Source organism: Macaca fascicularis, chromosome 10 (genome assembly GCF_037993035.2).
Source record: "Macaca fascicularis isolate 582-1 chromosome 10, T2T-MFA8v1.1".
In the NCBI taxonomy this organism is placed as follows: Eukaryota; Metazoa; Chordata; class Mammalia; order Primates; family Cercopithecidae; genus Macaca; species Macaca fascicularis.
In genome coordinates this window covers 34,834,966-34,857,504 of record NC_088384.1, presented here as the reverse complement: position 1 = coordinate 34,857,504, position 22,539 = coordinate 34,834,966, and the positions used below count along the sequence as shown (strand labels likewise).

At 48.1% G+C, this 22,539-nt stretch overlaps 1 protein-coding gene across 6 annotated transcripts in view; it reads left to right on the top strand.

Moving 5' to 3' along the window:
- The first annotated feature begins 8,055 nt into the window (after positions 1-8,055).
- Positions 8,056-22,539, top strand: part of CECR2 (CECR2 histone acetyl-lysine reader) — a 200,417-nt gene continuing 185,933 nt past the window's right edge. For 5 of the 6 annotated variants that reach the window (XM_015457481.4, XM_074004534.1, XM_015457482.4 and 2 more), the window contains exon 1: positions 8,254-8,501. In XM_015457481.4, coding sequence (XP_015312967.3) covers positions 8,376-8,501 — 126 coding nt within the window. In that variant the 5' untranslated portion in view covers positions 8,254-8,375. Of the gene's footprint in view, positions 8,502-22,539 lie in introns of all 6 variants that reach the window. The other variant, XM_015457480.4, reaches the window with a different exon arrangement.

Sequence of the window (22,539 nt, the reverse complement as noted above, 5' to 3'; positions counted from 1 at the left end):
GCTGGTCTCAAACTCCTAACTTCAGGTGATCTGCTTACCTTGGTCTCCCAAAGTGCTGGGATTATAGGCGTGAGTCACTGCGCCCGGCCACCCCTGGTTAATTTTTGTATATTCTGTAGAGATGTGGTTTGCCATGTTGGCCAGGCTGGTCTCAAACTCCTGGGCTCAAGCAATCCACCCACCTCAGCCTCCCGAAGAGCTGGGATTACAGGTGTGAGCCACTGCACCCAGCCATTTATTCTTCCTTTTAACATGTCGAGTTTAAGGTGATGGGGAAGCATCCAAGTGGTATTTGGTAAAATGACTCAGGACTCAGAGAGAAGCTAAGCTAAAGATGTGCATTGAGAAAGGCGTGACCTACAAGGCTGTGGCAGTGAGTGAGTGGGTCCCACAAGGCAGAAAGAGTAAAGGCAGCTAAAGGAATTCAGGAAAGTCAGATCCAACCAGGCATTTAAAGGAGGTCTGAATTCCTTATGCTTTTATGCCATTACTTATATTATCACTATACAATCGAATCAATCATTTAATTGGTGTATATTACGGAGGATCCTCCCTAAAAGCCTAGTCAGGTTGAGAAGAAAAGACCCACTCCAATTATAGTAAAAGATTTAAGGCCGGGCGCAGTGGCTCACGCCTGTAATCTCAGCACCTTGGGAGGCTGAGGCGGGCGAATCACCTGAGGTCAGGAGTTCGAGACCAGCCTGGCCAACATGGTAAAACTCCGTCTCTACTAAAAATACAAAAATTAGCCAGACACGGTGGCATATGCCTGTAATCCCAGCTACTCGGGAGGCTGAGGCACGAGAATCACTTGAACCCAGGAGGCGGAGGTTGCAGTGAGCCGAGATGGCGCCACTGCACTCCAGCCTGGGCAATAGAGCGAGACTCCATCTCAAAAAAAAAAAAAAAAATATATATATATATATATATATGTAACACCTCAAACTAAATATTGGAAAGAAGGAAGTGCTTGATAAGTGAATCATATAAATGGTAATTTCTTGTGAAAGAGGACCTGGCAAGATACCCCCAAGCTCAAGTATTTTAGGGAAGCTTAAAAATGAAGTGAGTTTTGAATGAGTCATGATCAGAGAGGCTGAGCTGTAGTCTCTCCAGGCAATTGACAGGGCGTGATAGAAGGGAGGTGGCCAGGAGATCCAGTCAGTGAGTGAACCCGTTTGACAGGAGGAAGGAGTCACTGGTGGGATGGCAGATAAGGCTGGAAAGGCAGGTTGAAAGAACCCTTTTTTTTTTTTTTTTGAGACAGAGTCTTGCTCTATTGCCTAGGCTAGAGTGCAGTGGCACCATCTTAGCTTACTGCGACCTCTGCCTCCAGGGTTCAAGCGATTCTTCTGCCTCAACTTCCCGAGTAGCTGGGACTACAGGCTCACCCCACACCTGGCTAATTTTTGTTTTTTTATATATATATGGAGTCTCACTCTTTCGCCAGGCTGGAGTGCAGTGGCGCGATCTCAGCTCACTGCAACCTCCACCTACCTCCTGGGTTCAAGCAATTCTCCTGCCTCAGCCTCCCGAGTAGCTGGGACTACAGGTGCCCGCCACCATGCCCAGCTAATTTTTTTGTGGTTTTAGTGGACACAGAGTTTCACTATATTGGCCAGGCTGGTCTCGATCTCCTGACCTTGTGATCTGCCTGCCTCAGCCTCCCAAAGTGGTGGAATTACAGACTTGAGCCACCGTGCCAGGCCAATTTTTGCATTTTAAGCAGAGACAGGGTTTCACTATGTTGTCCAGGCTGAGCTTGAACTCCTGACCTCAGGTGATCTGCCTGCCTTGGACTCCCAAAATGCTGGAATTACAGGCGTGAGCCACCACACTGGCCTATTTATTTTTGAGGCAGGGTCTTGCTCAGGCTGGAGTGCAGTAGCATGATCTCAGCTCCCTCCCATCTTCACCTCTTGGGTTCAAGCAATCCTCCCACCTCAGCCTCTGGAGTAATTGGGACTACAGTGTGTACCAACATGCCTGGCTGAGTTTTGTATTTTTTGAAGAGATGAGGTTTTGCCATGTTGCTCAGACTGGTCTTGAACTCCTGGGTTCAAGTGATTCACCCACTGCAGCCTCTCAAAATGTTGGGATTACAGGTGTGAACCACTATGCCCAGCCTAATTTCTAAAAATTTTAAATTAGCTTGGTGTATAGCCCTCTTTGGGAATAGGGAGTTATGGAATGCAGCTCTTTAATGAGAAAAGCTGAGCTGTTCACGAAGGGGTGTCAAGAATTTGTGCCGTACTTGGGCTTAGTTATACACAGTTGACTAAAGTGCTAACGTAATGTTTATACTACACTCTCCTGGTCCACTTTGATTCTGGCACTGAAACAAGAAGTATCCAGGTCAGGTTGGCAAACAAAGGTAGAGAAAGGGCAGTTTAAATAGAAGAGAGAGGCCGGGCACAGTGGTTTACGCCTTGCAACCCCTGGTCACTTTGGGATTACAAAGGGCTGTAATCCCTGCTCACTTTGGGATTATAAAGTGCTGTAATCCCAGCACTTTGGGAGCCCAGGGTGGGTGGATCACAAGGTCAGGAGTTCCAGACCAGCCTGGCCAATATGGTGAAACCCCATCTCTACTAAAAATACAAAAATTAGCTGGGTATGGTGGCAGGCACCTGTAGTCCCGGCTACTTGGGAGGCTGAGACAGGAGAATCGCTTGAACCCAGGAGGCAGAGGTTGCAGTGAGCCGAGATCACGCCACTGCACTCCAGCCTGGGCAACAGAGGGAGACTCCGTCTCAAAAAACAAAAACCAAAACAAAACAAATAAACAAAAAATAAGAAGAAGAAGAGTGAAGTAGCATGATCCCAAAGAGAGAAAACTGGCTGAACAGTTATTGGATACTTGGCCAGGCACAGTGGTTCATGCCTGTAATCCCAGCACTTTGGGAGACCGAGGTGGGTGGATCACCTGAGGTCGGGAGTTCGAGACCAGCCTGACCAACATGAAGAAACCCTGTCTCTACTAAAAATACAAAATTAGCCAGGCATGGTAGTGCATGCCTGTAAACCTAGCTACTCAGGAGGCTGAGGCAGGAAAACTGCTTGAACCCAGGAGGCGGAGGTTGCAGTGAGCCAAGATCGTGCCACTGCACTCCAGCCTGGGCAATAAGAGGGAAACTCCGCCTCAAAAAAAAAAAAAAAAAAAAAAAAAAAAAAAAAAAAAAGATTTGTCCTGGTTAATGATGATTATGAAGAAACCACACTTTCCTTTGTTCATCTCTTCCAAGGTTCAGAAATAATAAATCAGAGCACATATTTTTAAATTAATCCTTTGGAACTAACAGTGTATTTCCCAAAGAAACAATGTCATAAAAAGGTGGTCAGGTCAGGCGCCGTGGCTCACGCCTGTAATCCCAGCACTTTGGGAGGGTGAGGCGGACGGATCACGAGGTCAGGAGATCAAGACCAGCCTGGTTAAGGCCGGGCGCGGTGGCTGAAGCCTGTAATCCCAGCACTTTGGGAGGCCGAGGCGGGCGGATCACGAGGTCAGGAGATCGAGACCATCCTGGCTAACACGGTGAAACCCCGTCTCTACTAAAAATACAAAAAACTAGCCGGGCGCGGTGGCGGGCGCCTGTAGTCCCAGCTACTCGGGAGGCTGAGGCAGGAGAATGGCGTGAACCCGGGAGGCGGAGCTTGCAGTGAGCTGAGATCCGGCCACTGCACTCCAGCCTGGGTGACAGAGCAAAGACTCCGTCTCAAAAAAAAAAAAAAAAAAAAAAAAAAGACCAGCCTGGTTAACATGTTGAAACCCCGTCTCTACTAAAAGTACAAAAAAAATTAGCCAGGCGTGATGGCGGGTGCCTGTAGTCTCAGCTACTCCGGAGGCTGAGGCAGGAGAATGGCGCGAACGCGGGAGGCGGAGCTTGCAGTGAGCCGAGATGGCACCACTGCACTCCAGCCTGGGTGACAGAGCAAGACTGTCTCGGGAAAAAAAAAAAAAAAAAACAACGTGGTTAGCCTGGCCTGTAGTGCCAGCTATCTGGGAGGTTGAGGCAAGAGGATTGCTCAGTAAGGTGGCAGTGAGCTATGACTGCATCACTCCACTGCAGCCTGGACAACAAAGGGAGAACCCACATCTAAAAAAATAAAAGGGTGGTTCGTTTCCTAGATTATCCTCCAGGAGCCTATATAAATCCCAAAATAGCTAACATTACTTTATATTTTGCAATGGGAAACATAAATATTTTTGCAATATTAATGAATAAGCAAAACAGCAAAACCAAACTAATTATTGTGGGGTTTTTAAATAGAAAACATTTGATTAAAAGAGGATTATGGAACTCAGGGTCACGGAGAATACGAAAGAATTACTTCTTGCTACTTTCAATACTATCTGAAGTTAATGGCACTGGCTCACAAACAGAAAACAGCACGAATGAGAAGGGGAAAGAAAATCGGAGCTATGTTTTTTCTTTTTACTTTTCTTTTCTTTTCTTTTTTTTTTTTTTGAGACGGAGTCTAGCTCTGTTGCCCAGGCTGGAGTGCAGTGGCCGGATCTCAGCTCACTGCAAGCCCCGCCTCCCGGGTTCACGCCATTCTCCTGCCTCAGCCTCCCGAGTAGCTGGGACTACAGGCGCCCGCCACCTCGCCCGGCTAGTTTTTTTTGTATTTTAGTAGAGACGGGGTTTCACCGTGTTAGCCAGGATGGTCTCGATCTCCTGAACTCGTGATCCGCCCGTCTCGGCCTCCCAAAGTGCTGGGATTACAGGCTTGAGCCACCGCGCCCGGCCTCTTTTTTTTTTTTTTTTTTTTTTTTGAGACGGAGTCTCACTCTGTCACCAGGCTGGAGTGCAATGGCAGGATCTATGCTCACTGCAACCTCTGCCTCCCGGGTTCAAGCAATCGTCCTGCCTCAGCCTCCGAGCAGCTAGGACTACAGGCGCATGCCACCACGCCCAGCTAATTTTTTGTATTTTTAGTAGAGACGGGGTTTCACCATGTTGGCCAGGATGGTCTCGATCTCTTGACCTCGTGATCTGCCCGCCTCGGCCTCCCAAAGTGCTGGGATTGCAGGTGTGACCTACTGCCCTGGCAAGCAGTGTATTTTTAAGGAAGATGATACAACTAGTGTTTCAAGGGTGAAAGGAGCCAGGCTGGAGAAGTACAACAGCACTCCGAATCAAAGGGAGAAGGGAAGAAGGGTGATTGGCCAGCCTGTTGGTAGGGGGTCATTAATCTAGATTCTAGGAGGTTAGGCTGGAAGTTAGTCCAGAAAATAGATCCGAGGCAGTTAAGTCTAAGGCGAGGGGTGGCACAGATGTTCAAACAGGGTCAAAGATTCAGGGTATCAATCCTAATAGGGCCAAAGGAAGTCCAAATGGAAAAGCTCCGGTTGGAGCCCAAACTCAGGGAACTCAAGATTCAGATTTACAGTTCATTCCAAGCCACTTGAGACCCCTCAGCTCCTGGGGCCAGGATCCGTTCCAGAGGGTAGTTGAGGCCGGAGTAGCAGGGTAGGTGGAGGAACTAGGGAAAAAACTGTAGAGACAGCCAGATTTAGAGAATGGTGGGAGGAAATGGGTCTAAAGTTGGCGTGCTGGGCCACAGAACAGAGGAGACCCTCAGAAGAAAAGGGCAGCAGAAGGGAGGAGGAGCCCTGAGAGACAGGGCGGATCTCTGAGCAGCACCAGGGGGCGCGTGCGGTTCCCGGACAGCCTTGTTGATTTCCAGGGCTTGGCAGTGAGCGGAGGAGGCAGGAAGACAATGGCTCAGATTTTTAAATTGGGGCTGGGGTGGTGTTTGTAAACGACATTAAACACACTACGGTACTAAAGGGTAGCCAAATCATCTCATCCCTCTGCTTCCTGGTGTTATTAATGTCCTAGGCACTAATATTACTAGGCTGGCTAGTGGTGACAACTGAGGCCAGAGAAGAAGCTTAAACGATGACAAAAGATAAAGGCAGGGAAACGCAGTAACACTTTTTTTTTTTTTTTAATTTTTATTTTTTGAGACGGAGTCTTACTCCTACTGCTCAGGCTGGAGTGCAATGGCGCGATCTCGGCTCATTGCAACCTCTGCCTCCTAAATTCAAGCGATTCTCCTGCCTCAGCCTCCCGAGTAGCTGGGACTACAGGCGCCTGCCACCACGCCCGGCTAGTTTTTTTTGTATTTTTTAGTAGAGACGGAGTTTCACCGTGTTAGCCAGGCGGGTCTGGAACTCCTGATCTAAGGTGATTCACCCGCCTCGGCCTCCCCAAGTGCTGGGATTACAGGCTTAAGCCACCGCATCTGGCCAACACACACACACACACACACACAAAGAGGAAAAGGTGTGCAAAGTCAAACTGTGAGGAAATAAAGACGGAGAAGCAAGTTCAGAAAGCACCTCGTTCAGGTTACGTGACGATTCCAGGGTGGCCTGTGTCCCTCTCCCATCTCCCCTGCTAATGCAATACCCACAGGGTAGCTGTGCTTCACCAACACACACAAACGTAGGCTTGGCTTTTAGGGAGCAGTCCATGTGAGCTCATTTTTGCGAAACACTAAATAAAACGCATGGTAGAATTTGAGGATGCACTTTAAATCATCAAATAGTTCCAGGGCACGAAAGAGCAGAACTTTTGTTGTTGTTGTTTTTTCTGTGCCAGGAGGGTGGTGGGGGGCAGAGGAGAGACCCCTGTTAGAAGATGATGTATTTTGAAATTAGTAGATTCACAAAAGATACACGTGAATATACTTTAACCATTTAAAAAATGTTTTTGAATGCTGCCTTAAAAAATACAACAGGTTATTATCATAATAAAGTGAGGGAGAGTGGAGGGGTACTTATCCAGACAGCCCATTCCAAAATCTATCATATAAATTATCTCCAGATTGTACAATGCTTAAACGTAGAAGAGGATCTTTGAGTTTAACCCTCGTACACTTTGTGAGTGTGCCTGTCACTCAATAAATAGTTGATTAATTTGGGGGACGCACCAGGAGCAGTGTTTCCTATTTGAGAGGTGGGCCAGCGAACTCAGAGGCGGCCCTCTGAGACCAGCAGGATGCAAGTGCAACGACCAACACAAATATCTGAGCATTCAATGGAGTTTTTCCAAACTTTTAGCCTGTTTCTGGGTTGATTTTTTTTTCTTAGGATTTAGCAGTATTCCACCGCGCTACTGCACTTAGCATTTCCAAAGCGCACACACCTCAACACCCTTCGCCGGGAGCACACTCAATCCCTCCGCCGGGGCGTGCGGGCCTCCTCCCCTCCCAGCACACTCCCCGGCTTCCCGGTCTCCTCTGCCCCATCCCCCCGCCTTCCAAGCACATTGTGCGCACTCTTCCAGGCAGCTCTTCGGCGGCCGGGCAGTGGCAGGGCTCCGAGCCCGTCTTCTCCGGGGCGGTCACACGTGTCCATTCCCTGGGGTAGGGGATCGCTCTTCCCGCTCGGCTGCTGATTGGTGCCTCCCCCTACCCCACCCTTCCCGCCGCTCTCCGGCCTCCATCCTACTACGTTCCAGCTCAATCAGCCCCACCGCCGCCTTCTCTCGGAGAAAAGAGCCACTTCAGAGCTCCTTGCGCGCCGTTCTCGGCTGGAATAAAAGCGTTAAGAAACAGGTGGAAAGCACTTCACTTCTCTAGGCCTCATATTTCTGGGGTGGACATCCCGCTCCTGCTCCGGCTCTGCCCTCGGCATCAATAATAACTGAACTCCCACACGTGCACGTTTCTGTATGGAGCCCGACCGAAAGCACCACCCCGCGGGCCCTTTAAAAGGACGCGACCACTCAGGCCAAGTGGGGGTGGGAGAGCGCCTGGCCGTCCTCCCTCGGGAAAGTGCTTCAACTTCCCAGTCCCAAAGCCCTGGAGGGCGGAGGGCGCCGCGTGAGAGTTCTCGCGGGGCGGCCCGCGCCCCCTAGGTCCCGCGGTCCTGAGCCCGGGGGCGCGCGCCCCGCCCCTCCCCCTCCCTGGCGGTGCAGCTGTCCGGGCGGGGGTGGGGCGGGGGCGGGGGTTGTTGTTGTGGCGCGGGCAGCCCCGCCCCCTCCTCGTGGGCGGCCCCTCCCCCAGGCCCCGCGTCCGGCCCCTCCGCCCCCAGCCCCATCTGTTTCCCCGGCGGGGACTCGATTATATTGTAGGGGACTGGGGGCGGCCGCCGCCGCAGCCGCGGGATGGGGCGAGCGCGCGGACCCCGCGGGCAGCCGCAGCCGCAGCCGCCTCTGTAGCTCGGGCCCCCGCGCCGCCGCCCCCCGCCCGGCGCCCGCCCTCGGCTCCTGCACTCGCCGAGCGGCGGCAGCAGCGGGAGGAGCGCCCCGCCGCCCCCGCCGAGGACCGCGCGGAGGCTGCGGCGCTGCAGCGGCGGGAGTCCCAGGTCGGCGGGCAGAGCGCGGGCAGCGAGGGGCCGCCGCCTGTGCCGCGGCGGGGAGATGTGCCCGGAGGAGGGCGGCGCGGCCGGACTGGGCGAGCTCCGCTCCTGGTGGGAGGTCCCGGCCATCGCGCACTTCTGCTCGCTCTTTCGCACCGCGTTCCGCCTGCCCGACTTCGAGATCGAGGTGAGTGACCGCGCGGGCGGGAGGCGGCGCGCTGCGCCCCCTGCTTTCCCTGCCCCGCGCGGGGCGTCCCGGGCCGTCGCGCAGAGGGGCCGGGGCCCGAGGGACTTCGGCCCGGAGTCGGGGGCCAGGAGGAGGGCGCAAAAGGGCAGGAGGGAGGGCGGGCGGGGGCCGCCAGGCTTTGCCCTGGGTGCCGAGGGACGTCAGGCCGGGGACTCCGGCTCCTGGGGCAGAGGAGCAGGCGCCGCGAGGGCGGGGCGGGCCCGTGCTTTTGTGGGAGCGGGAGCGGGACCCGGCGGCCCTCCCGGGAGTTCTCCGGTGGGGCTGAGTGTGGGCGCGAGGGCTGCGCGCGCTCGCCGTCCGGTGCCATTGAGGCGCGAGCCAGCTGCTCCGGCGGGGCCAGGCGCGGGGGGGGGCCCGCGCGGGATTAACTCGGACCCAGGCGGGAGGCGGCCGCGGCCGGTGGGGAGGGCTAGCCCCGCTCTGGCGGGCGGGCGCGTGGCGGGGGCTCCCGGAGGCCCGAAACTCCCGGGAGGCGCTCCGGCCAACTTCGGGCCGGTGGGGACCGGGCCTGGGCGCGGGGCTCCGGAGCTGCGGAAGGAAAGTTTGGGACTCCGTTATTCTTCCACAGCGCTCGTCCTCCCGTAATATCCAGCCTCTTTATCCCAGGGCTCGGAAGCCCTTGGAGTTGGTCTCGCCACCATTATCCCCCCGGGCGAGCGCGAAGGACGGGCTGGCCATTCTGGCCAGGCCGGAGGTGTTTTCCAGCCCGGGGCTTTGTGATAACTGGGCCGAAACCCGAGGGTCCTGGAGCGCGGCGGGTGGCGGGAGCGTGCGGAGCGCAGCGCACACGGCGGCCAGGCAGCGGCCAGTCCAGCGGCAGCCCCCTTTCTCCTATTTTTATTTGGGTTTTTGGAAGGAGCTGAGAAATAGTCGATTAGTTGGCAGGTTGAATTGCTTTCTCTTCTATGGCAATATGTGTCGTGACTTTTCACCTTTTGCCTTTGGACAAAGGTGAATGGCAACTGCGTTGGTCAATTTTTGTTTTCTGTTGTGCAGATGGGTTCGCCGACGCAGTCATCAAAATTAGAGCCACTCTTTTGGAAGAGCAGGTCGTTGTTGTTCCTTCCCCAGCCCCACGGATCTTACTTGGTGCCATTTTCGGGTTGATTTTATCTCGTTTATTCCAGAGCTCTTTGCCTCACCTTTATTTTTAGATTCAGTCGTGTTTGCTGAAATATCAGTTGCTGCTTCTATGAATGAAGTGTGGGAACTTGCTCTCATCGCAGTTAATGAAATCAGGAAAATAAAAAGATCAAAAGGGTTGGGGATGGGAGAATGAAGAGGAATGTAGACAGATAATCTAGGGCCACTCACTGGCTTTTGGCGTTTCTTAGTTTCTTAAGCTGATTAAAACAATGTGAGGAAATGTGGGCTTCTCCACTTTTTAGGAAGAGGTCATAACTTGGGCATTTTACGCGGCGCCACAGCGTTTGTTTTCAAAGTTTGAACGTGAATGTGGCAAGCATAATTTTATTAATGAAAATTTTCCTGAGACAACTGTTTATATTGACTAAAGAAGAGAAACAGAGCCACGGAAGCTAAAGAGTTGGGAATCCTAAAGGTCAAGGGATGTTTCTGTTACTGTGATGTCCTGTGTTTTCTTTCCGTTGGTACAAAATCGTGAGTAGTTTAATTATATCCTGCAGTCAAAATGGTGGCTGTGGTGGGAGGTGCCGCCTGTGACAGGGCCATCTTGGGTGCGGGTAAACTTGCACCTAGCCCCGTTTCTTCCTTGCAAGATAGTAACGTTGAGGTGGTGCTGGGATTACGTGTTCAGAGTTTAAAGACCCATCCTAAAAATACTGTTGGAAAAACTTCATGTCTCAAATCCATGTATTCCCATTTTGTTGATGGAAAACTAGAGGTAACTCATTTTGCCTTAAGTACTCACAGCATATTTAGAGTAACCTGTAAATAACTTGCCTTCTGTTACAAGAAATAAACTTGTGGTTTCTGAGAATTAGCTGGTTTAATTCCTAAAGGAAATGTAAACTGATTAAAAAGATCAAATTTATATGTATAACAAATGGAAAATCACTGTAGTTTACATGGCGAATAATCAAGGCTGTTTGATATGACTCCAGCGTTTCTTGGAAATGGCACTTTTCTTGGGCTAAAATACATGCTGTTTGAAATACATGCAACAGAAATGAGTATTTGGCTTCATACGTGCAGGTTTAAAGAACTGTCCACACTCTTTTGTATTTGGAGATGTTCACTCAATGGATAACAAAGTCAAAGTGACTTTTCTTACCTGCAGTTCTTGTCTAATCCATCTCATGTTAGGTATGTTTTGATATGGCCAATGGAAATTTTAACTTAAGGTTTTTAGTAGTTATCAAGTGTTAGAATTTTATTGGGAATGATTATATGTCAATTAAAAAATTAAGATTTAAGAATGTATTTTCTCGGCGCGGTGGCTCACCACTGTAATCCCAGCACTTCAGGAGGCTGAGGGGGGCGAATCACTTGAGGTCAGGAGCTCGAGACCAGCTTGAGCAACATGGTGAAATCCTGTCTCTACTAAAAATACAAAATTACCTGGGTGTGGTGGTGGGTGCCTGTAATCCCAGCTACTTGGGAGGCTGAGGCAGGAGAATGGCTTGAACCCAGGAGGTGGAGGTTGCAGTGAGCCGAGATCATGCCATGGCACTTCAGCCTGGGCAACAAGAGTGAAACTCCATCTCAAAAAATATATATATACATATATTTTTTTTTCTGGACTTCTAACACATTTGACCCGTTGACAGTGCAGAACTTACTGGAAATACTGTCAATTCTGATTCTCTTAAGTATACATAAATTATTTTTATTTTTCTAAGGTAATTGTATTTTAATCTAATAGTTTATTGACCTGACAGTTTGAGAAACAGTCCGTTGGTTAGACTTTATGATGCAGTGGAAGACCCTTATAAAAATAAAAAAGAGCCGGGTGCCGTGACTCACGCCTGTAATCCCAGCCCTTTGGGAGGCCGAGGTGGGCGGATCACCTGAGGTCAGGAGTTGGAGACCAGATTGGCTAACATGGTGAAACCCCGTTTCTATTAAAAATACAAAAAATTAGCCGGGCTGGTCACTTGCTCCTGTAATCCCAGCTACATCTGTAGGCTGAGGCAGGATGATCGCTTGAACCCAATAGGCAGAGGTGGCAGTGAGCCGAGATCATGCCATTGCACTCCAGCCTGGGTGACAGGGCGAGACTCCATCTCAACATAAATATATTAATCAATTAAAAAATAAAAAATAATTCAAATGCTGAACCGTACCTGTTAGGCCTTGTGGAAAGGCTCTACAGTCTTAATTTTCTGCAACTTTAAAAGGTAAAAATGGTGAATAATAGCAAGTAGTAGAAGTAGTATATCAGTTATTTCAGGAAACCGGTTTTCAGCTGTGGGAAAGATCTCATTTTACCCTTGACCACCAGGCTGAGCTCATGGATTTATAGAAAATTTAGGAAGCAGAGTCCTCAAGGACTTGGTTTCCATTTATCTAAAGTGAAGCAATCTCTTAAGATAGGTGAAGGGCTGGCAGGATTCATGTCCCACTTCTCCAAGAGATTAAGATCTTCCATTTAGAAAACTGTCCCCAAAACGTGGATATTTTTATTTTTGTGTATATTAAATAATTTTTTTTTTTTTTGAGACGGAGTCTCATTTTGTCACCCAGGCTGGAGTGCAATGGTGCGATCTTGGCTCACTGCAACCTCCACTTGCCCGATTCAGGTGATTCTCCCGCGTCATCCTCCGAAGTAGCTGGGATGACAGGCGCGCACCAGCACATCCAGCTAACTTTTGTATTATAAAAAAAGTTTTACTCTATTAATCAACCTTGAATACCCAGAATTGCTTTATAAGAGTCAACATACTTGATTCTTAGTTTTAGACAAGAAACCTGTCAAGTATATAATAGTGATGCCTTATCTCAGTTCAAAATTCCCAGTTGTAAAAATATTGCAAAAAATTATATAAACGTGAAAATTATCATAAAATATAGATAAAAGTTAAAACCACCCATTGTCACCAATCAGGGATAAACGTTGTTAAGTGATTGTATCCTTCATAGTTAGAAATTCCTAAATATGTCCACAGTGTAATTGTGCTGTAGGTTAGATGTTTTTACTTTTCAGGTGAGATTCAGATATAGCTGGAACACAGTAGATGAATGACAGTGAATTCAATAGTTGAGCCCCTACTTTGTGCTTAACATGGAACTTGGAGATTTACCAAAGACGCTCTTACCTGGCCTCCTTTGCCTCAAAGATTATCTGTTAATATTTCAGAACCAGCAAGTTTATACCACTTGAGTTAAATGAAGTATTTTATAATTGTTTAGCATTCTAGTGGCTTAGGTTGGCTAAGTTTTGTCCTGATTGAAGAAAAGAAGAAAGGCTAATTGACCTCTCCAAGATTTCCTACTGTTTTCCGCCTAGCCAAGTGCCCTGTACAGTAAATACAGTGTCTCACTTGACTAAGGTAAGGGAGGACAGAATGATTCTCAGTAATCATGATGAATGTGGGGCTGCATTGGTGTCTATAGGTGGCCGTTTGAAGATGGTTATGTAGAATTATTTGAATAGTTCGTATAGTAGCAGCATGATCAAAATAATCTGTCCTGTCTACCTTTTTTCCTGAGTGTCCTGCCTTTGAGTACTTACTCCTTTGCCTTCCTTGTGGCTCCTTCCTGGTTGTGTTTGTACGTGGGTAAGAGCCATTACCTAATCAGCATGAGATCTGGGGGCAGTATTCACATTCTTGAGTTCCACCCTTGGTGCTTCCTTGAAGAATCCAGCCTCGGCCGACTCACGCTTATAATCCCACCACTTTGGGAGGCCGAGGCGGGCGGATCACAAGGTCAGGAGATCGAGACCACGTTGAAACCCCGTCTGTACTAAAAATACAAAAAATTAGCCGGGCGTGGTGGCAGGCGCCTACTGTAGTCCCAGCTACTCAGGAGGCTGAGGCAGGAGACTGGTGTGAACCCAGGAGGCGGAGCTTGCAGTGAGCCGAGATCGCGCCACTGCACCCCAGCCTGGGGGACAGAGCGAGACTCCGTCCCAAAAAAAAAAAAAAAAAGAATCCAGCCCCTTAATCAAGTGCCGAACACATGGATTGTTAAACGTTAAGTGATAGAAATAGCTAGGAGAAACTTGTAAGTACCATCATAATAGTGGGTCCTAAACCTGGCGCCAGGGTAGACTTTGTGTTGGTGTACACATGTGCACTTTGCTGGAGGAGAAGGGCCTATTGCTCTCATCAGATTCTGGAAGCAGCCCCCAACCCATACGAGGTTAAGAAGCCCTGAACTAGATAAAAGAGTAAGTTGGCCCTAATTAGGGGTTCAGAAGCCTACTTTTGTGACACAAGATGTGCTGCACTAGGAGTTAGGAAATTTGTATTCTGATTGTGCCACTGTAACTGACTGATTTTGGGGAAGTCAAAATAACGTGATGATAAATTACACTGCATAGTACTTTGTACAGTTTCAAAATGTCATCCCATTTTCTTCTTAGCTGGCCTTAACCATCACCATGAGGTGGGGTCTTCTCATTTTACACATGTGGAAGCTGAAAGTTTAGAGAGGCTGATGCTTGCACAGGGACTCTCACCTGGATCTCAGGTTCTTTGAGGCCAAATTCTGCCTGTTTCTACTACATTGCACTGCTTCTTCTTCAGCTCTTGTTATCTATAAAATGAGGGGCCAGATTCCACAGTGCACGTCTAGAGTTCTTTGGCTCTTAATAATGTGGGGTACAAAGGGGCCTTTTTTTTTTTTAAACTTCTGAACTAAGTGCAAAGGGACAAATTCAAGTATTCATTTATTTCAGCAAATATATATATATATATTTTTTTTTTGAGACAGAGTCTCACCCTATCGCCCAGGCTAGAGTGCAGTGACGTGATCTCGGCTCGCTGCAACCTCCACCTCCTGGGTTCAAGGATTCCCCTGCTTCAGCCTCCCAAATAGCTGGGATTACAAGCACATACCACCACCCTTGACTAATTTTTGTATTTTCTTTTCTTTTCTTTTCTTTTTTTGAGACAGAGTTTCACTCTTGTTGCCTAGGCTGGAGTGCAATGGTGTGATCTCGGCTCACTGCAACCTCCGCCTCCTGAGTTCAAGTGATTCTCCTGCCTCAGCCTCCCTAGTAGCTGGGATTACAGGTGCCTACCAACATGGCTGGCTAATTTTTTGTATTTTTAGTAGAGACAGGGTTTCACTGTGTTGGTCAGGCTGGTCTTGAACTCTTGACCTCAGGTGATCCACCCCTTTCAGTCTCCCAAAGTGCTGGGATTACAGGCGTGAGCCACCATGCCTGGCTCTAATTTTTGTATTTTCAATAGAGAAGAGGTTTCACCATATTGGCCAGGCTGGTCTCGAACTCCTGACCTCAGGTGATCCACCCGCCTCGGCCTCCCAAAGTGCTGGGATTATAGGCATGAGCCACTGCGCCCAGCTTTAAGCAAATGTTAATTTTATTTATTTATTATTATTATTTTTTGAGACCGAGTTTCGCTCTTGTTGCCCAGGCTGGAGTGCAGTGGTGCGATCTTGACTCACCTCAACCTCTGCCTCCTGGGTTCAAGCGATTCCCCCGCCTCAGCCTCCCAAGTAGCTGGGATTACAGGCATGCACCACCATGCCTGGCTAATTTTTGTGTTTTTAGTAGAAACGGGGTTTCTCGATGTTGATCAGGCTGGCCTCGAACTCCCGACCTCAGGTGATCCACCCACCTTGGCTTTCCAAAGTGCAAGATTACAGGCATGAGCCACTGCTCCCGGCCAGCAAATGTTTATTAAGCATCTACTACATTAGGCAACGTACTAGGTACTGATATGGTTGTGAACATAATAGAAAAATACCTGTTTGCTTTTTAGTGCAGTGAGACAGATACCGTATATAATATCAGAAGGCCCCAAGTAGAGCGGGGTGGAGGCTTGCACAGGGCCACGTTGAGGTGTAGGTTGTTGCTATTTAAAACAGGGTGATTAGGGCCTTTCTGAGGAGATGAGTGATTTAAAGTAGTCCTTTCTCGAGAGGCGCGGTGGCTCACACCTGTAATCCCAGCACTTTGGGAGGCCGAGGCAGGCGGATCATGAGGTCAGGAGTTTGAGAGCAGCCTGATCAACATGATGAAACCCTGTCTCTACTAAAAATACATTAGCCGGGTGTGGTGGTGCCCACCTGTAATCCCAGCTACTCAGGAGGCTGAGGCAGGAGAATTGCTTGGAGACGGAGGTTGCAGTGAGCTGAGATTGCGCCATTGCACTCCAGCCTGGGCAAAAGAGCGAGAGCGAGACTCCGTCTCAAAAAAAAAAAAAAAAAAAAAAAAGTCCTTTGTCACACTTTTCTATTTAATGTAAGATACTAGAGGATAAAAGGCCTTCTAAAGATTCAGAATCTGCACCCTCTCCAAGGAGGAAAGCCCAAGAAGGGGATGTGAATTACAGAAGGACAGATCTGCGCAGGCTGAGATCCTGAAAGGGGAGAATGTGCTATCATCATGTAACTCTCTAAAAGTGAGTACCAGGTCTGCTTTCTATTTATACCTACGCTTTGAAAGGAAAGGCTTGCTGCTTTGGTGTGTGTGTGCCTACCATGTGAAGCTGCAAAGGCAGTTGGGATCTTCTGTAGTTTAGAAGGGGCAGCCCCTTCTCATCTCTGAAGGGCGGCCTGCGTTAGCACACGGCTCGCTTTGCAACGGAAGTTAAGTTGCTTAATTTTCTGGAACACAGTTAGGAAAGCCTAAAATACACCTTGGCAGCGTTCAGTCCTACCGATCATCTGCCCCTTTGATCAGGGCAAGGGGAGCTCAGTGTGGGATTCCATGGTGTGCTGGGGCTCAGAATGCGGTGCGCTTGGCAGAGTGTGGAAAACTGCAGTGCACAGGTGGTTTAGGTAAAAATGTGTGTGGACAGAACCAAAGGGGAGCTTCTAAGTAAATGGTCTTCTCTTTAGTTGATGTGACTAAACATATTTTCTTTGTTTTTTCTTTTGAGACCGAGTTTTGCTTTGTCGCTCAGGCTGGAGTGCAGTGGCGTGATCTCGGCTCACTGCAACCTCCACCTTCCAGGTTCAAGTGATTCTCCTGCCTCAGCTTCCTGACTAGCTGGGATTTCAGACATGTGCCACCACGCTCGGCAATTTTTTGTATTTTAAGTAGAGACAGAGTTTCGCCATGTTGTCCAGGCTGGTCTCGAACTCCTGACCTCGTGATCCGCCCGCCTCGGCCTTCCAAGGTGCTGGGACTACAAGCATGAGCCACCGCGCCCAGCCCCTAAATACATTTTCAAAAGGCAACAATCAGAAAGCTGGATTATGGGCCCACCTGTCATTAAGTTGTGTTCTTAGGCAGGTGACTGTGGGTTTCAGGTGCCCCATCTGTAGACTCAGTGATTCCTGGGTGTTTCCATGTCTAAAGTTCTGTGATCCTAGAAATGTTTCTCAGCATGCGTAGCACTCTTAACTAATCCAGCAAATTGCTGACTCACCAGTTAGGGTCGAGGGTAGGATCCATGTCTTACAAATTAATTACGTGCCAAGTGAAAACTGCAAATCCATACTTGGTGTGTTTCCAAATTATAGGAATGTTTTGTTTCTCTTTCTCTGGCATCTTGTCTGCAAATAAGCTACTTTGAAAGTAGCTTTTGAGACTTGAAGATTGACATTTTCACTATCTCTAGTGTCCTTAAACTGACCTAAGCTTTTGTGCTTTGAGATTTTGAGGAATTCTGGAGGCTGAAGACCTTGAATTATGTGATTCTTCTTTCTTTCTTTTTTTTTTTTAAAGGTGGTATCTCACTATGTTGCCCAGGCCGAATTTGAACTCCTGAGCTCAAATGATCCTCCTGCCTCAGCCTCCCCAGTAGCTGGGATTCCAGGCACATCCCACTGCCCTTGGCTCCCTTTCACTTAGTCTATTTCTTATGTATCATGTCATCAATACCTAGAAGTCTGAATAAGATCCACTTAAAGCTTCTGGCTTGTGGTTTGCCTTTCATTTGCTATTACACCTTTACAGATGGCTGCTACCCTTCCTCTGTATTTGTATATTTCATTGGATGCTATTCCTTGGATGTTTTTATTATATCTTTACATTAGCCTCTAACAAATATTAGTCAATTGATATTGGAAAACTTGGGGACAGTCATTTTTCAGCAGCTCTTAGGATTGAGAAAGGAATGATTGGAAAGTAAGAGTGAGCTCAAGATTGTGTGTTCCTTTAATCCTCTGGGTTTCTCAGTCTCAGCACTATTGATAGTTTGGGCTGAAAATCTGTTGTAGGTAGCTGTTATATGAAGGGCGTTATATGCGTTTTGTTTGTTTTTGTTTTTTTGAGGCAGAGGCGCTCTCTGTTTCCCAGGCTGGAGTGCAGTGGCGCAATCTTTGGCTCACTGTGACGTCCGCCTCCCAGGTTCAAGTGATTCTCCCCGCTCAGCCTCCCAAGTAGCTGGGATTACAGGCGCCCGCCACCACGCCCGGCTAATTTTTTGTAGTTTTAGTATAGACGAGGTTTCACTGTGTTAGCCAGAATGGTCTCAATCTCCTGACCTCGTGATCCGCCTGCCTTGGCCTCCCAAAGTGCTGGGATTACAGGCGAGAGCCACCGTGCCTGGCCCTCGTTTTAAGATGTTTAGCAGTATTGTTGACCTCTACGCTCTAGGTGCCAATAGCACCCCCAGTCGTGACAAATAAAAATGTCTCCAGACATTGCCAAATATCTCCTGGGGGGTGAAATTGCCCTGCTTGAGAATCTTTGGGGTGTGAGGTAGAGATGACTTTGCAGTGTTGGTCATTGTATAAAAAGTACGCTGTACGTGAGGTAGATGAGTTTTTCCTTGTGATGGGATTATTTTTCCCCTAAATGCAAACCTTTAGTATTTTTTGTTTATGGAAATTTCAGGGAGTTAAAGTTGCTCCCAGAAGTGAATGTCATCAGCAGTTGTACATGTCAGAAACCTGAGAAACAGATATTTTTGTTAATTTTTTTTCTCTTTTTGAGACAGTTTTGCTTTTGTGGCCCAGGCTAGAGTACTAGTGGCGTGATCTCAGCTCAGTGCAACCTCTGCCTCCCAGGTTCAAGCGATTCTCCTGCCTCAGCCCCCCAAGAAGCTGGGACTACAGGCGTGTGCCACCACACCCGGCTAATTTTTGTATTTTTAGTAGAGACGGGGTTTCACCATCTTGGTCAGGCTGGTTTCGAACTCCTGACCTGCAGTGATCTGCCCACTTCGGCTCCCAAAGTGCTGGGATGACACATGTGAGCCCCTGCGCCTGGCCTTGTTAATTTTTTTTTTTTTTTTCCTTTCCTGGAGCATCATTTAAGGAAAGCAGAGAGTTTGGGGCTAGCAGGGAGGGAACTGCAAAGCTGACTGAGGCTGATAAAGAAAGGCCTTCCCCTACAAAAGGCCTCCCTGAAGCAGGGCCTGGCTGTCTAGTGCTGCAGGGGAGGAGGGGTGAGGGGTGTTTGTGCTGCAGCCTGGGGCTGGAGCGGCTGCCATTGCCTGTCAGGGCGCAAGGCTCTTGACAGATCTCTTGAGCTTTGCACGGTGGTGTACTGGGGAGGGCGTTCTCCATGACCAGGTCAAAAGTTCAGTGGGACCTAAGTTGAAGGCGTGTGTGTGTGTGTGTGTGTGTGTGTGTGTGTGTGTGTGTGTGTTTGGGATATATGTATATGTAAAGTTCATTATTCCATCAGAATTTTACATGTAGAACATAGCGACCACATAAGCTTGAAGCTGCTCTAAATGTTTTTTAATGGTTTTTCATGTTTAATTTTGCCCTCAGCAAGCATGGTGAAATATATTATGGATTCAAATAGATTTTTATTTTGGTTTGGGGAGAAAATGGTATTGTGAGTGTGGCTCCGTCTAGTGCACAGTGAAGGGCTTTGAGCTTCTTGGAAGGAAGATACCATAGAACTTAAGGAAATAATATCACTTGTCTGTGGCTTTTGAGGATGGTTTTCATTGAGTGTCTATCTCCAAGTCCTTCTTTTCCATCTTGGGGTATTCAATCCCCACAGAGACCCCATGTCTTGTTTTTTATTCTTTATCTCTTTGGCTGGGAACTAAGGTCTGACCAAATTTTTTTTTTTTTTTTTTTTCTTGTCTACTCCATTGTGCTCCACTCATGCCCTCGGGTTTATTCTGGGCATCAGTGGAGGAGGGGTAGCATTTCTGGCCTGCGTCAAGGTGTTAAATCCCAGAATTTGTGTAAATAGGTTGGTGTGAAGTCAGTCACTTCTACAGCCAAAAGCAGTTTTATCCTCTTTAGAGCGCTGATGACCCCTCTGAATAATTCTCTCGTGTGTTCTGTTTTGTACTTCGTTAGCCATACACTCATTTAAAATGTAATGTGGTTTATGCAAAAATATATGGAAGATAGTATTTCGTTCTCCTGTTTGAAGTCTGTGACCTCATGTGGCCTTTACAAAAGACATTGGCTGGTTTAAATGATGTCATATGCATATAAGTTTCACACTGGAGTGAATGGTCAGCTTTTAGCTTTGGTTCTACAGCCCAGAGTCTTCATGAGCTAAATCAGGTCCACTTTTTCCCTAGGGTGGGTTTGCTGGAGTGACGTGTGACTTGGCGTTGTGTCACTGAGGCATGTGGCCACCTGAATTGAAAGTGTGAGTGGCTGTCAGAACAGACTGTGTGTACCCTCCCTTGCTCCTCCCCACCCATCACCTCCAAAAGTAAGTGAAAATAGAGGAAGCCACGGGGCCACAATTAAACTCACCGCTTCACGTTTTCAATGTTGAACTTTTAAATCACACCCAATTAATAATTCCTGAGAATGGATCAGTTCTTAGAATTGAAAATGCTGTTCAGCAGTCTTGTTGACTGCAAGAGTGTTTTTCTCTCCTGGCCGGTTCCTTTTAATGAACACCCCTACCCTTCGTGTTCATTGTCTCAGCAACAATGGCACTAAGGACAGTTGATTTGCTTGACAGAAAACGTGTTAAATTAACAGATCTACTTCTTTAGCAAATCCTTTCTCTTCTCCATTCCCATTATGTCTCTCTGTCTTCCTGAAAGGTTGTTTGTGAATTCTTTTAGGTGTGGGGTCAATTTTTATAGCAGAGGCCTGGAGTTCTTTGTTCAGGGAACGTTGTTGTACACGGGGAAAGGTGCTTTAAAGAAAAAAATTTCATCTGTTGTCATAATGAAGGAATTTAATTTTGGATTATTTTCCACTCTTACACCGGCATTGATTTGGGTTTGTATCTACACGAATGTACTAATTCTTTCACGTTGGTTCTAAAAGACTTGCCCCCCATTTTCCTTTGCGGTGTTAAAGCAGCTCCCCAACCCTCCTTACAGGAATGTTGAAGATCGGGAGGGGGCGCTCTGGTTGAGGATGCTTGTGACATGTAATCAACCCCAGCCACTGTGCCAGGCTGTTTTGTTTTGAGACGGAGTCTCGCTCTGTCGCCCAGGCTGGAGTGCAGTGGCGTGATCTCGGCTCACTGCAAGCTCCGCCTCCCGGGTTCACGCCCGTTCTCCTGCCTCAGCCTCCCAAGTAGCTGGGACTACAGGCATCCACCACCACGTCTGACTAACTTTTTTGTATTTTTAGTAGAGACGGGGTTTCACCGTGTCAGCCAGGATGGTCTCGATCTCCTGACCTCGCGATCCTCCCGCCTCGGCCTCCCAAAGTGTTGGGATTACAGGCGTGAGCCACCACGCCCGGTCTTTTTTTTTTTTTTTAAACATGGAACACTTCGTGACTGTGTGTCATCTTGCATAGGCCAGTTTTAGTACAAGTGCTGTTGGAGTGAGCGCATAATGCTAGATTTTCATCGCTTTCAACAATGGAGCCCATCTTCCTTACCCATGACTGTGCTTGGATTTCTGGAACATGCAAGTTTTTAAGGTTAAAGTGAAATTTTTTAAAAAAGGGAAAATCTCAAATCCCAATCAGCCTTCCCTGTGTTATTGTCATCATTATTAATAAGGTTGCAGAGGCTTGTGGCAGAGTCCTTATTGTGCTGCTGCCCTGGGGGAATTTGTCTGTTGAAAAGGGTCAGGGCAGCAGTGATATTGTGAAACCTGTGTTATTTGCCCGGTGAGCGATAGGGAATATGGTTGCTGTAAGAGTTCAGAGGAAGGCAGAGATGGCAAGTGAAAGACTTCCTGGAGAAAGAATCGTGCTTCTGGGGGTCATGCTGTGTAAGTCAGTGTAGTTAGCTAGGTCAGAGAGCCCTCACTTTTTTTTTTTTTTTGAGACAGAGTCTTAACTCTGTCCCCCAGGCTGGAGTGCAGTGGCACAGTCTCCGCTCACTGCAAGCTCCGCCTCTGGGGTTCACGCCATTCTCCTGCCTCGGCCTCCCGAGTAGCTGGGACTACAGGCGCCCGCCTCCCCCCACCGCCCCGGCTAATTTTTTTTTTTTTTTTTTTTGTAGTAGAGATGAGGTTTCACCATGTTAGCCAGGATGGTCTTGATCGGACCTCGTGATCCCCCCGCCTCAGCCTCCCAAAGTGCTGGGATTACAGGCGTGAGTCACTGCGCCTTTGTTATAGAGACTAATAGAAAAAGAGGTTGAGAGAGAGAGATCATAGAGGCAACATTGCAACCAGCCTTGAAGACCGGCCTCACTGGTGATCATCATTTTTCTTCAGGCAGTGGGGAAACGAAGTTTTAGAGTAGGAATTCCTGTATACTAAGTGTTTTAGGTTAAATCTGGTTTTGGTAACTGGAATAGAACAGACTGGAAGAAGAAAGACTAGTTTAACTACAGGCATACCTCAGAGATATTTGAGGGTCAGTTCCAGACAGTTGCAATAAGGTGAATATTGCAGTAAAGCGAGTCACGTGAAATTTTTGGTTTCCCAGTGCACATAAAAGTTATGTGTACACTATACTATAGTCTGTTAAGTGTGCAGTAGCATTATGTCTTAAAAAATAATGTAAATACCTTAATTAAAAAATACTTTAGGTTGGGCACAGTGGCTCACACCTGTGATCCCAGCAC